Genomic DNA, 12,396 nt, shown 5'->3' with positions numbered 1-12,396 from the left:
CAGTTTTATAGAAAAGTGTTTAGGTTTCTTGTGCAGGAAGACCTCTGATTAAAAAAAAAACCTTTCAGAGTAGGTTAGGTGTATTTATTAAGATTTTAGTGATTAAGATGAAAGGAAAATGACTCTAAGACAAATGAAAGACATTCTAGTCTCCTTGAGTAAGGCAAGAGCAATCCTCAAGACTTCTGATTAAAAAACTTGGGAGAAGGTTTGGCATAAAACAACAGAGGAATAAATAGGGTTAGGAGGAAAATGAACTATTTGCAAATGAACTTTTTATGTAATTGTGATCGGTTTTGCTGTGGAATACTGTGGTAGTGGTTTTCAAAAGACAGGGTAGGTATCATTGCAACATTTGTATTTATTTTTTAAATTCAGTAGCAGTCTTTAGGGAAAGGTACGATCCTATAAGCTACTGCAATTAAAAAAATAACTTTTCTCCCAGAAAGAAACAAACAAGCAGGAATATTATATTGTGCAAATAGAATAACTGAATAATAACTTAGTAGCTTTCAAGAAATACCCTGAAAGAATTAACCAAGACACTTAAATAGCTGTTTTCCTATCAAAGTCCTCTTTGAACCTGTTTCACACCAAACAGACATAACTTCAAGTATTAAAAAAAATTTCTTCAGAGTGAGGTTTTTAAGAGTTAGAGCAGAGTTGCTACTCTGCTTGCAGCAGCCCTGCTTTCTCAGATATTTATTACTCCTACCCCTGCCCCTTTTTACCTGTGTACATGCAGGAAATCAGGTTATTTCTGGTAGTAGCTGCAGTGGGCACTGAGGTCCCAATGCATTGTGAGCCTGTACAAGTTGTTTCCTTTTAGAGCAAAGCTGGTACATGCATAGCGTGATATCTGGGATCAAGCATGGATTAGAAGATTCTGATTCTTCATAAACCCAAACAAGAATTCCCTTTACAGTGCAAGCCATGAAATACTGAAAACACAAACTCTTGCAGTAGTTCTACTTAAGATCCTCTTCTTCTATGAGGATGGTTGTAGTCATTTATCATTCGCACCTTTAAATTACTGTAATAGTAAATCAAATTGATAGAAGGTTTAAATAAAATCTTTAATTGCTTATTTACAACAAAGGCAATGAGTTGGCAAATTGAAAACCATGATTTTCACTTTCTCACTAACTTCAGATACAGCAAGTACATACTCAGCTATAAAATATGCAGCCTAGTGAGTAAGGCGCAATATTTACATCACACTAGTACTGCAAAAAAAGCACTTAAGATGAATTTACTGACAGCCAGAAGTTAAACATTTATCCTGGAAATGCTAACAATGCTGGAAAAGAAACTTAAGATCTTGTCATTTAAAAAGTAGTGCTCTACTGGTTTGGTTGTTTTTGTCAGATTGCAAACATGCAATAATAGTAAAAATCTGATAATGGGATAAAAACAAAAAACTGACATTGTCAGTTTTTGCAAAGTAACATTTTGATACAAGTGTACTGCTTCTTGGGCTGAAATCTAGTCCTAGTAATTCCAGTATTAGATTACTACATAGTTTTACCTCAGCAAAGGTCTTCTCTGGGGAAAAAAAATAGCTATTACATTTGAATCTAGACTATACTAGAAGCATAATACAATCACACACAGACACAAATTTAAGAACACAAATTACTACAGACACAAGATATCCCGCTTTAACAGCTTAAAAAAACCTTAAGTGTTAAAGAACTTACTGCAGCCCAAAATAAAGAAATCAGTTTTGTTTTCTACTTCCTTTTCGATATCCTTCATTCCCCCTCTATGTATTTTAAGGTAAGTAACCATTATTCTTACTTTAGAAGGCTAGGGAAAAGAATAGTCAAGGTAAAGTATTAATCCAAAACCTACCATCCTGGCTGTCTCTTCTGGATATAAAAGACTTACAAACTATGAGCCTCAAAAGACAACAGATACACCAACCGTATGATCTGGGCATGGACTTTGATAGCAAGGCTTGCAGGGAATGTTTTCTTTGTAGAGATTCTTTAATAATGCTTGGTAGTAACTATCTTCATGATAGGACTTTATTTAGCCATGTAGGAATGGGAAGAAGGTGGCATCTGTACAGAAGCTTTCATTTTACCCACATTCCATTCAGCACTGGGTAGGGAAGTTAACCATCATTAAGACAAGCAAAGTTAACACAGTTTTTGCTACTGCTCTCCTTAAAATACATTCTTAGAATTAGGGTTTCCCATTGTTAGTAGTACTTGCACTTCATTTTTATATGAGCAGAGGATTTTTAAAAATGTTTCTTTTGCACTAACGAAATTCAGTGTAATTTTGGCATGATGTGGAAGCATTTAGCAGTTTAAGGAGATAATGCTTAAATTTACGCAGAAACCTTTACAGTGTGCGTGTTTCATATCCATGGGGTACTCACAGATGCTCACATCCATTATAGATTCTGGATTCAGGTGTCAGTTACAGCCATACCATATCCTCTTCCTGTCCATGCAGCAGCTTTCCCAAGCTTTTCAACTTCCATCCTTTAACAGTACATATTAACAGGACACGTGTGGCAAGTATGTCATGACTCCTTGACACATTCAAAGAAAAGCCAAGTTTAACTTCTCTCCAGAACTTTCTCTGCTAAGTTATTCTCTAGTTCAGGTGATTCCTCAGCATCCTGGCTGGCAGAAGGGTTAAAAATCCCATCAACTGCAGGGGCTGTCGTCGGTGTTGTGAGAGGGGTCACAGTGTGTCCAAACCCCTGATAGTGACCCATGGGTGAAGATGGCATTGAAGAAGCATCAGAAATTGGGTCTTGAGTAGATGAAGATAGTAAACTTGTATGCTCATTTTGTTCATGATCCTCAGCAAAAAACATTTTCCTTGGCTGGCCCAAAACTGTCCTCCCTAGAATTATGTGAAATGAAAGGTTTTTTAATCCTTCCAACACTAGTCTTTGAACACATCAACTCTAAAACAGTCATGTTTTAGATGTTGTCTTTGAACACATCAACTCTAAAACAGTCATGTTAAATTAGAAGATAAGTCTTTGTTTTGTATTAGTTTTATATGGGCATTGTTAGTTTTAACAAAGAAATGTATGTCTTTCCATTTAAGAGAAAAACAATTTACCTAACCTTTTCTTTTTAAAAGAAAAATTAAGAACTAGACTCTAAATCAGTCAGAAATTCTGGAAAGAAAAAAGTGCCAGATAAACCATTAAAGCCTCTAAGCATGCAGCTGCCACTGATTTGGTAATAAAATGTTCTCAGGCTGCTCTAAAGGTGGGCAATAGTGTGATATGAAGCTGGAAATACAGATGCTGTTGATAGATTGTACAAATTCTGTCTGTTACTTACCCACATTTCGAACCTGTTCAGAAATATCTGCCCTTAGATCAGAAATATCCCACATTGCAAGGAAGGAATCAAAACATGAGCCTTCTTCAGCTTCTTGAACATAAGGTTTATAGGAAAAACTGTAGTGATGTGCAATAGCAGCCAGAAACATCTCCACACAAATGATAAAATCCTGCAATGACAGAGATACTGAATTAATAATTCATAACTGGAGAAAAATAGTTCTGGGTTTCTTCTACAACTGAAAGGCTGCAATTGCCCTAGGATACTGACATCAGCTACTTTTCCACCAGGATATTCCTGGTAGCTTTCAGAGAGCCATACATAGAGGACTTCACTTCAAGAGATAATTTAACAAGCAGCAGCTCTACAATAAATACCTGCAAAAAGAAATGCAAGGCTATCCAGACCTATTTCACTGGGGCACATTCCTTCTGCCATGGATATAGAAGTGTTAAGCATAAAACTCACATGGGTTCATTGGCTGAAACTTAGCCCAGCTTAGAATAAATCATTACTAATCAAGCCTGTGGTATTTCCTTGAGTATTTCCACGTATTTCCTTGAGATCAGCTATGTAATCTTACATTTAACCATTTCTTCCCAGAAATAACCATCTGCTCCCACCTGTAAGCCTGTAGCCACAGCTTCCACACTTTGCCAATCCCAGGTGTGTTTCTCAGAAATAACACCAACTTTCACCAGCAATGCAATGAGCACAGCCTGCCTATAAAGAGAATTTATTATAAGAAGTATTTGTATTAGAATTGTAACAGTAGTGCCAAAAAATCTGCAAGCAAATCTGGTCATATATACATAGGAAGAATCTTTAAAAAAACTCTGTGGTTCATTTACTTAGATTTTAAGAGGAGGAAACAAACTTAACAAGAGATGTCGTTCATCCCTGACCCTAAACATCAACAGAACAGAGAACTAAAGAAGAGTTTGTTGCTCCAGTTAGTCATTAGAACAAGTTTCTTCTCTTTCAGGATGTTGCTGTAGCTCAGAGAGTAATGCTCTGATAGTCAAATACACTCCCTCATTAGCAGCTAAGTGTGAACAATGCTCAAACAGAAATTTTTATTTAACTTACAGTAACTTATTTTGAAAAAGTAATTTTTTTTACTTCTAAAAGGAAAAAAAAAATTAGTTCTGAAATAACTTCAAGTAAAGATTCTAAAATAAATTATGTTCTTGAGAATCACCTTACAAAAGAGCAAGTCTAAAAAATAATCTTAAGTGAACAAGACTGCTCTCTCCAACACAGTAGTACCCCCGCTTCCCCTCACTGCAGCTCACTAAGATTATGGGTAGACATTCTAAGCCCTCTAACTTCAGTAACAAGTCTAGCCTTTTTAGCTCGTTTATGATCTGCCCTGAGAGCAAGAAGTAACAAGCAAAAATCCACTTACCAGAAAGAAACAAAAACTACCATCTTCACACAAAGGAACTTGCCAACAGGCTGAATAGGGTTCAGTTCCTCACGCAGTACTTTATAAAACAGCACCAGACAATACATGGCAAACTGACAAGGAAAACAAAATGAATGAAAGCTTTCAAATCCATGTTTACTTTGTGAGGGACTTGTGTTACACCATCTCTATAGTTAAAATATGTATCTTAGCATGAGACAACCTTAAAATGCTATTTTTTTTTTTTTTTAAAGACTTTCTGTTTTAAAGCACTTTTTTTTTTTTATTCCTGAAATTCCAATAATTTCAACCAGGACACAAAAGTTGGTGTTGCTGTTGGGACTGCTGTCAAAGCAGAAAGCTCCTTCTGTGACAGTGACCCATCAAACACAAGGGTGGCAGCAAGAGGAGGACAGAATTTCCAAATGATCCCAGTTGTTATGCTGTTCTGACTCCTACTGCTGTTGCCAAGAGAAGTAAAAGCAATCCATGGACTCCAAAATGAAACTCTTAATTTTAGGGGCTGACATATTACCCTGACATTATCTGATAGCTGACCCAACCAGAAAAGGTATTGAGTAGGCCAGACTCTCAGCACTGCACACACCATTTTCATTTCTTCCTGTGAATGTTATCACCATTTTTAACATACTGATTCTTTGTATGAATACTGGGAGGAAGCTGTGGAGTCATCTCTTAACAGAGAGGGGCAGGTCTGCAGCTCTAATGCCTGGGCCATACCACCTCACCCATCAAATAATCTGGGGTAGAAAGGTGCTTGCTTTATGGAGCTTCATAGTAAAAATAATATAAGTTTTAGATTATCTGGTTTTCCAGTGTTTTTCATACATAATATTTAACAGAGAGCAATTTTGACTTAAAATAGAAAATATTCTACCCGTAAGAATTACCAGACCTTAATACAATCACTGCCAACAGCTCACATAGAAGATTCACATAATACGGATGAATTCCAAGAGCAGAAAGATGTACTCCTGATACTCACTAGTTGTGACATGTTGTTAAGTATAACTAGGTAAGTCCATGCATTGTTGAAGCTGAAGTTTCCTTCATCATACACTCCCACCAGTTCACAAATTCTGGAAGAATTTTTAGAATTAATCACTATGGAGTAACAGATCACTTCCCTCAAGTGCAACATCTTCACTATATCAATCAATCCTTAGAATTCAAAATCTCTTCTGGTACTCCAATATGGGCACTCGGGGCCTGCACAAGAATCAGTTTCCAACAGCACGTGTATATATATATTAAATAGAAATATTTATGTGGATATTCATTGTGAGTAGCAACTTTTTTCGCAGTCCCACAGAATTAACAGTAATGACCATCAATGCAAAGCTCATGAAATTAAGCTTGCAGCAGCATCATCATGCCTGACTGCCTACTGTTCCTTTACAAACACAGGCTGTCTGATATGAAGGCACACAGTCAAGCTTGTCACATGCAAAGTTTAAAAAAAATTTAGAAGTTACAGGAAACCTGCCTTTAAAAATTCTCAGTTGTTGAAGTCAATGAAAAAAGGGAGGAAGAAAAAAGAATCTAAAAATTAAGAGATAATAAAAATGTTTTTCCCACCCCAACAGTACTTTAGATTTTATCCCACTGATTACAGAAGCTGGCATTAAGTATTTATGATTTCAATTCTGCTAATTGTCATTTGCTATAGAAAAGCCATAAAGAAATCATAAGTTGATTCAAATTGTTGGGACCCATTTAGCATGCAACAGGAGTCTGCTTTCAAACTGCCTTGATCCAATACAAAGGGCATGACAATTCTTTCCAGTGTAACTCAAAATCATATCCTGAAGATCAATATTAATTATTTATCAGTATACTTACAAAGCAATAATGGTAGTAAATGGTCTGACAACAGTGTACTGCAAAACACCCAGTTTACATCTAAATAATAAAACTCTGAAAGAGAAACAAAAAATTCATTGTACAAGGATTTCAATACAATTCTCTTATGGATGATTCCTATTCTCAGTAGATTTACTAAGTTAAATTTTAATTTTATGGTAATTTCAACTTCTACATCCAGGACTGAAGATGTTGCATCATATCGTGTGTATACACAAAATACACAAAACACCTGGATTTTTACAGACACATTACAGGAAATATTCAGTGATTCGCTTATTTTAGCCATTAAAAGCTTCTGGCTGGGCTAAACAAAGAGAATGCAATTTTTGCTGTGTTTGAAGATGTAAGAAAAACTTGAGTCTAAACATAAGAGACTTAAAAATCATAATAATTGCCCCAAATGCTTAAGAGAACAAAAGCTCTTTGCCCAGTAGGGCAAACTGTATAAAGAAGCTGTGACCACTGAAGCCCACTTCCCTTCCCCCCAAACAGCTTTAACAAAATCAAAATCTCCTGAGAGAGAGGGAGATTTTGTCAGTTTACAGAGAGAGATTTTATCAGTTTAAGCATTCAGATATAAACAGTATAGATGCATAAGGCCTTTCACCCTTCATCTGAAGTAAAAACAATAGGCTACCTAGTCTACTCCCAATACCACGTGAGGTTTTTGGCAAAGAGCAAAGGAAGCAGATTCCAGACCTTTTTCTAATATTTCTCAAAAATAAGAAAGTTTCCTTCAGCATGCCCTGAGTCAATCAGTGCATGTTAGTGACTAAGTCCAATTCACAGGATGTTTTATAGCTTGATTGCCACTTGTCCACAGCTGCTTTCAGCAGAGGTTCACAGCTGATCAAACACATACAAACCATAAACTCACTCCATCAAGCAGCAATTGTTATGCTGTTAAATATGAAAAGAAAATGTTTGGATCTGCCTACACAGCCTAAAGCTTGAAGATGTCATGATATACTCACTCTCCCATAGCCCACGACGGACAGCAACAGAGAGGGGGCAGATGTCTCTGCTGATCTTTCGCTTCTATTATTAACACCAGGTTTGGGTACCGGTTGGTTAAGTAATTTGAAAGAAAAACCATAAAGTTATAGATGACATAAGCTTCATAGCATTCTCGACATGTATCCACATATATTGCAATCTTGGGGTATTTCAAAGCTATCCACTGCAAGAAGAGAGGTACACAAAAGGTTACGTGCAAGAAAGACAAAAGGGATTCCAATGACAACACGGGTTCAACAAGCTCTTGAGCCAGCAGGCACTGATCAAACAGGGCTGGGAGAACTAAGGGGAGAGCAATGCTACAGCTACAAAATAACACACACAGGTGAGTTGCAGACCAAAACTGGATTTTTTATTTTTAGTGAAACTGTGGTTATGGATCACCTGTCAGAGCTCTCAGTTTCTGACTGTCACAATGCTGTTGTACTGTACAAAGGATATTATCCTTTGTCTCCTGAACCAAAAAGGAATCATTTTAGCATTAAGCACAACTCAGGAAAGAATTCTAGTAGTAAGCCTAACTTGGGTAAGGAAGGTACAGCACTGAATTTTTAGGCAGTTCTTGGATCAGTCCTGTTTCCACTTCAGCTATTAAGATGGGAGGGCCAAAAGCAAGCTCCTGTCATACCTCCTTCCCCATCCATCATAAAGGATACTCAAGGACAGGGTTCAGAAAGGTTATCAAAAGCAACCCGAAATCTCCAGAAGAAGAATGTGGTATGACTAGAATTATGCTTCTATTATACTCCATAAACAGGAATGCCCAGAAGTTTCTAGGACTACCCCTCCATGCAGCACAGTTTCTGCCTGACACTGTTTTCCCTCACTCCCACAACAAACAGAATTTGATTGAGCTGGTAACAAGCAAGAGAACACTTACACTGTCTAAACTGTAAATCGGCACCATCCACAGAATCCTGTTACAACAACAAAAGAACATTTTAGATTACTAAAGGTATTTTTAGTCTGAACTAAATCCAATATTTGTAGCATAGGTAAAACGTGGAATATTACCTTATTATTGGTTTCTGTAATTCAGGTTGAGTATAATGGACTAAGTGTTGCAGTATCCCCCAGAGAGATATTGGAATAGTCATTAGCAGAAATATCCCAGCGATAAACCATGCCTTGGTATGAATTCCAACCTTGCAAGATCAAAGTTTCAGTCTTAATAACTGTCAAGTTGTTACAAGTACACAAAACATTCCACAAAAACAGAGTAAAGCCCAGTATTTCCTTTAGCAAAAGCCACAACTGATTTCTTGTTTTATGTATGGAACTTGTCTTCCTTCAGTGCTGCATTATAAAGTTTCTGAAAACCTGTGGATTTAAAGTCTTTTTAGCTTTAAAATCAAGCTCCAAATAGTAATCAATTAGTTTTCATGTAACAAACTGAAATAGATATGGATGTAGATACATAAGACCTCAATGTCTGCTAAAACACAGGGCTGAAATTTTAAATCAAAGCTCTCTGAAAAACAACTAATAATCCTAAGTACCAAAACCTGAGAAACATAGGAGACTCTTCTCAGTTTCCTTTGATGAGAATCGTTTCTCTGATCCCCTACTTTACATCAACATCCCATGTCTCCTGTTGTTTTCTAGTCTTACTTCTGATCAGTTTCTCTACGAGTATCAGACTTAATGGTATAAACTTGGACATAAACACCTATTATGCGAACATGCATTATGCATCAGAACAGGAATTCAAACCTGAAAATTTTAAACACATTAAAGACAGATCTGTCATTAAGTTCTGAAAATTATACCCTGAAAAAGCCTACCTCCAGGGCCACAGACCTGTGTCACACTGAACAATACATGTATTTTAAGGTTAAAATTTTACTTCTTGTTAGAGAAGCAATGTGATCATATGTGTGTGTAATTCACACACCACAGTTACAGTAGCACCAGCATGAAAAAGGAGCTTCTCTATCCATAGAGATGCTCTACTAAATTCCCCCAAAACAGACAGAAATACCTTTATGAATGCCAGCATTAGTACTAAGTTTCAAAATCTAAGTTTATGATGAACTTATGGAGAGAGCCAGACTCTTCTTGGTCATGTCCAGCAGTAGGCAATGGGCAGAAACAGATGCCCAGGAAGTTTCACCTGACCATGAAGAAGACCTCCTTTACTGTGCAGGGACCACACACTGGGACAGACTGTGTGGTGAGGGTGGGCAGTCTCCCCTGCCAGAGATACTCAAGAACAGTCTGGACACAATCCTGTGCCGTGTGCTCTAGGACAACCCTGCTTGAGCAGGGAGGTTGGACCAGGTGATGCACTGTGGTCCGCTTCAACCTGACCCATTCTTGTCACTTTGAGACTCCTGGCTGAATTGAATTTCTTCAGAATTGTACCAACTCTTCAAACACCAACTATTATGGAAACAAAAGGGGAAAGAAACACTGCCCTGTTCCTTTGAAGCTCACTAGGGCTTTAGCAGCAGGACAAACGAATCCAGCAGCACCATGGCACTTTTCCAGCCTGTCCTTTCACAGAATGCGTCAGGTTGGAAGGGACCACAGTGCATCATCTAGTCCAACCTCCTCACTCAAGCAGAGTCATCCCAGAGCACATGGCACTGGATTGTGTCCAGATGGTTCTTGAATATCTCCAGGAGGGGAGACTCCACAGCCTCTCTGGACTATCTGTCCCAGTGTGTGCTCACTGCACAGTAAAGAAGTTGTTCCTCGTATTCAGGTGGAACTTCCCGGGCATCAGCTTCTGATGTTGCCTCTTGTCCTGTTGCTGGGCAGAGACTAGATCCATCCTCCTGGCACCCGTGATTTCGATACTTTTATACTTTTCCGATGAGGTAGCACATCTCCCCGCCGCCTCCCTGCCCGGGGCCGAGCCCGCTGCCAGCGGCCCCGGCGGAGCGGCCCCGGCCGCGCCCCTCACCTCCAGCTTCTGCAGCTCCCACACGCAGAGCGGCACCACCACCAGCAGCCCCACGATGTAGAGCAGCACCACGAGCGGCCGGATCCATCGCCGCCAGTTCCCGCAGGTGCACGGCATGGCCGCGGCGCCGCCGCCGGCGCTCCTCGCACCGACCTCAGCGGGCCGGCAGCCCCTGCGGAGTGCGCATCACCGGCGGGGCGGCCGCCTCAGCTCCGTGCCTCAGCTCCGTATCCCGGCTGCGCTCGGTATGCCGGTGGCGCTCCGTATCCCGGCTGCGCCCGGTATGCCGGTGGCGCTCCGTATCGTATCCCGGCCCGGTCCCGGTCCCGCCCCGCGCTCCCCTCCCAGCCCAGCCCAACCCTGCCCTGCCCCGCTCACGCCCCCGCGGCCCTTCCGCCCCGCACCGCTTCCGGCTGCACCGCCCCGCCGGCCTCTCTGATTGGCTTCAAGCCCTGCCCATCACTGCTGCCCCGCCCACCGGGGGGACAGCCAGGGGGAAGCGCGCGGCCGTGCCCCCCCCCAGCTTTGGGAGGGTTGGTGTGTTCCACCTCCCCCTACCCCCCCCCCGCCCGCCGGCAGTGGGCTGTGCCGCGCTCCCGGAGCGGCTGGAGCCGAGGGAAGGAATGCGCGTCAGGGAATGGAGGGGGAATGGCAGCGGGAATGGCAGCGGGAATGGCAGCGGGAATGGCAGCGCGGCCGCCTAAAGCGGAGCCGCTGCTCCAGCTGCCCTGCTCAGCACGGCCCCGAGCAGTGCCTCCCTGGGAGCCGCCCGGGCTGCGCAGTGCCCCGGAGAGCCGCGCCTCACGGTGCCAGCAGTGGATTGCGACATAGCCGAGACGGGAAAGCTCCAGCGGGCTTACCAACACTGCAAAGTTACGGTCATTGCAAAATAATGCAAAATAGGTGTTAAACTTCAACTGATTGTTGAACGTTTGCTCCCGTGCTTTGGCGGTGCCGTGTAAAAGCTGCTGGCTTGCCCGCTGAGCCCGCAGTAGTCAGTGGCAAACACAGGCCCTGAGGTGAGGAACTGAGTTAGGCCCGCGGTGATAACACTGCCTAATGTCCGAGCAACTGCACCTCGCAATTCTTGCAAGGAGGCAAATGCAGATTTGACTTTGTGGCGTCACTAAAACTTGCTGGAAGAACCCCCATGAATGAAGAGGTGCTAAGGAGCAGGACATGCTGTTTCTGTGAAGAAGTTGTAGTTGACATGTGAGGGACAGGGGAGTTTCCCAAGCATTATCTGGGCTGTCAGGGAGCAGCACTGTGCTGCACTGATTCCATCTCCAGAACACACATACTCTTCCTGGCTTTCAGCAAGAAGCTACTTGTGAAATATTGGTAAAAACCAAATGGACAGAGTTCACCTTCACTAACTATTAGGGCTTCTAATATTAGAGAAAGAGTAATGAAGCTCCTGGTACCCAGAACTTGCAGATAACAGCTGTATTAGCAGCATTCCCTGCTACTGGAAAGACTGATGTGAATTACTGTTGGTGTCAATCATTATATACATTCTGCTCTCATGAATTCCAAATTTATTTAAAGGAGAGTTATGTAGAAATATAACAAACTGGGATTATGGAACTCTATAAAAATTTACTAAATTAAAATGGCAAAGGAAATAGACTATTTTATAATTGTGGTTGGAAGACTATGTGTTATTTATTAATTATACTTTTATTTGTTTGCCATTTGTTTCATGAGTTTCATCATTTTTTGTTCTTGTTTTGTGTTATGTGAGTGCAGATGCATGGTTATAACCAGGCTGTCCCTCTTGCCTGATCTTAATCTTCCTGTGAGGTGGACAGCCAGGATTAATTCTCATAGAGTGAAAAATCACAGATTTCCCCTCA

General features: G+C 40.8%; 1 protein-coding gene across 1 annotated transcript; it reads right to left on the bottom strand.

Moving 5' to 3' along the window:
* Window positions 1-929: 929 nt before the first annotated feature.
* Window positions 930-10,859, bottom strand: TMEM184C (transmembrane protein 184C). The gene is made up of 10 exons (XM_084204273.1): window positions 10,541-10,859; window positions 8,647-8,777; window positions 8,513-8,549; window positions 7,590-7,795; window positions 6,592-6,666; window positions 5,735-5,828; window positions 4,729-4,841; window positions 3,944-4,043; window positions 3,318-3,489; window positions 930-2,865 (listed from the first exon to the last, which is right to left on the bottom strand). Exons 1-10 carry the CDS (start codon window positions 10,655-10,657, stop codon window positions 2,573-2,575), a joined length of 1,338 nt encoding a protein of 445 aa, XP_084060399.1. The 5' UTR covers window positions 10,658-10,859; the 3' UTR covers window positions 930-2,572.
* Between the last annotated feature and the right edge of the window lie 1,537 nt (window positions 10,860-12,396).

This window comes from Fringilla coelebs (genome assembly GCF_963513975.1).
Source record: "Fringilla coelebs genome assembly, chromosome: 4".
Taxonomy (NCBI): Eukaryota; Metazoa; Chordata; class Aves; order Passeriformes; family Fringillidae; genus Fringilla; species Fringilla coelebs.
The sequence above is the reverse complement of the archived record's forward strand: the minus strand, read 5'-3'. Positions and strand labels throughout refer to the sequence as shown.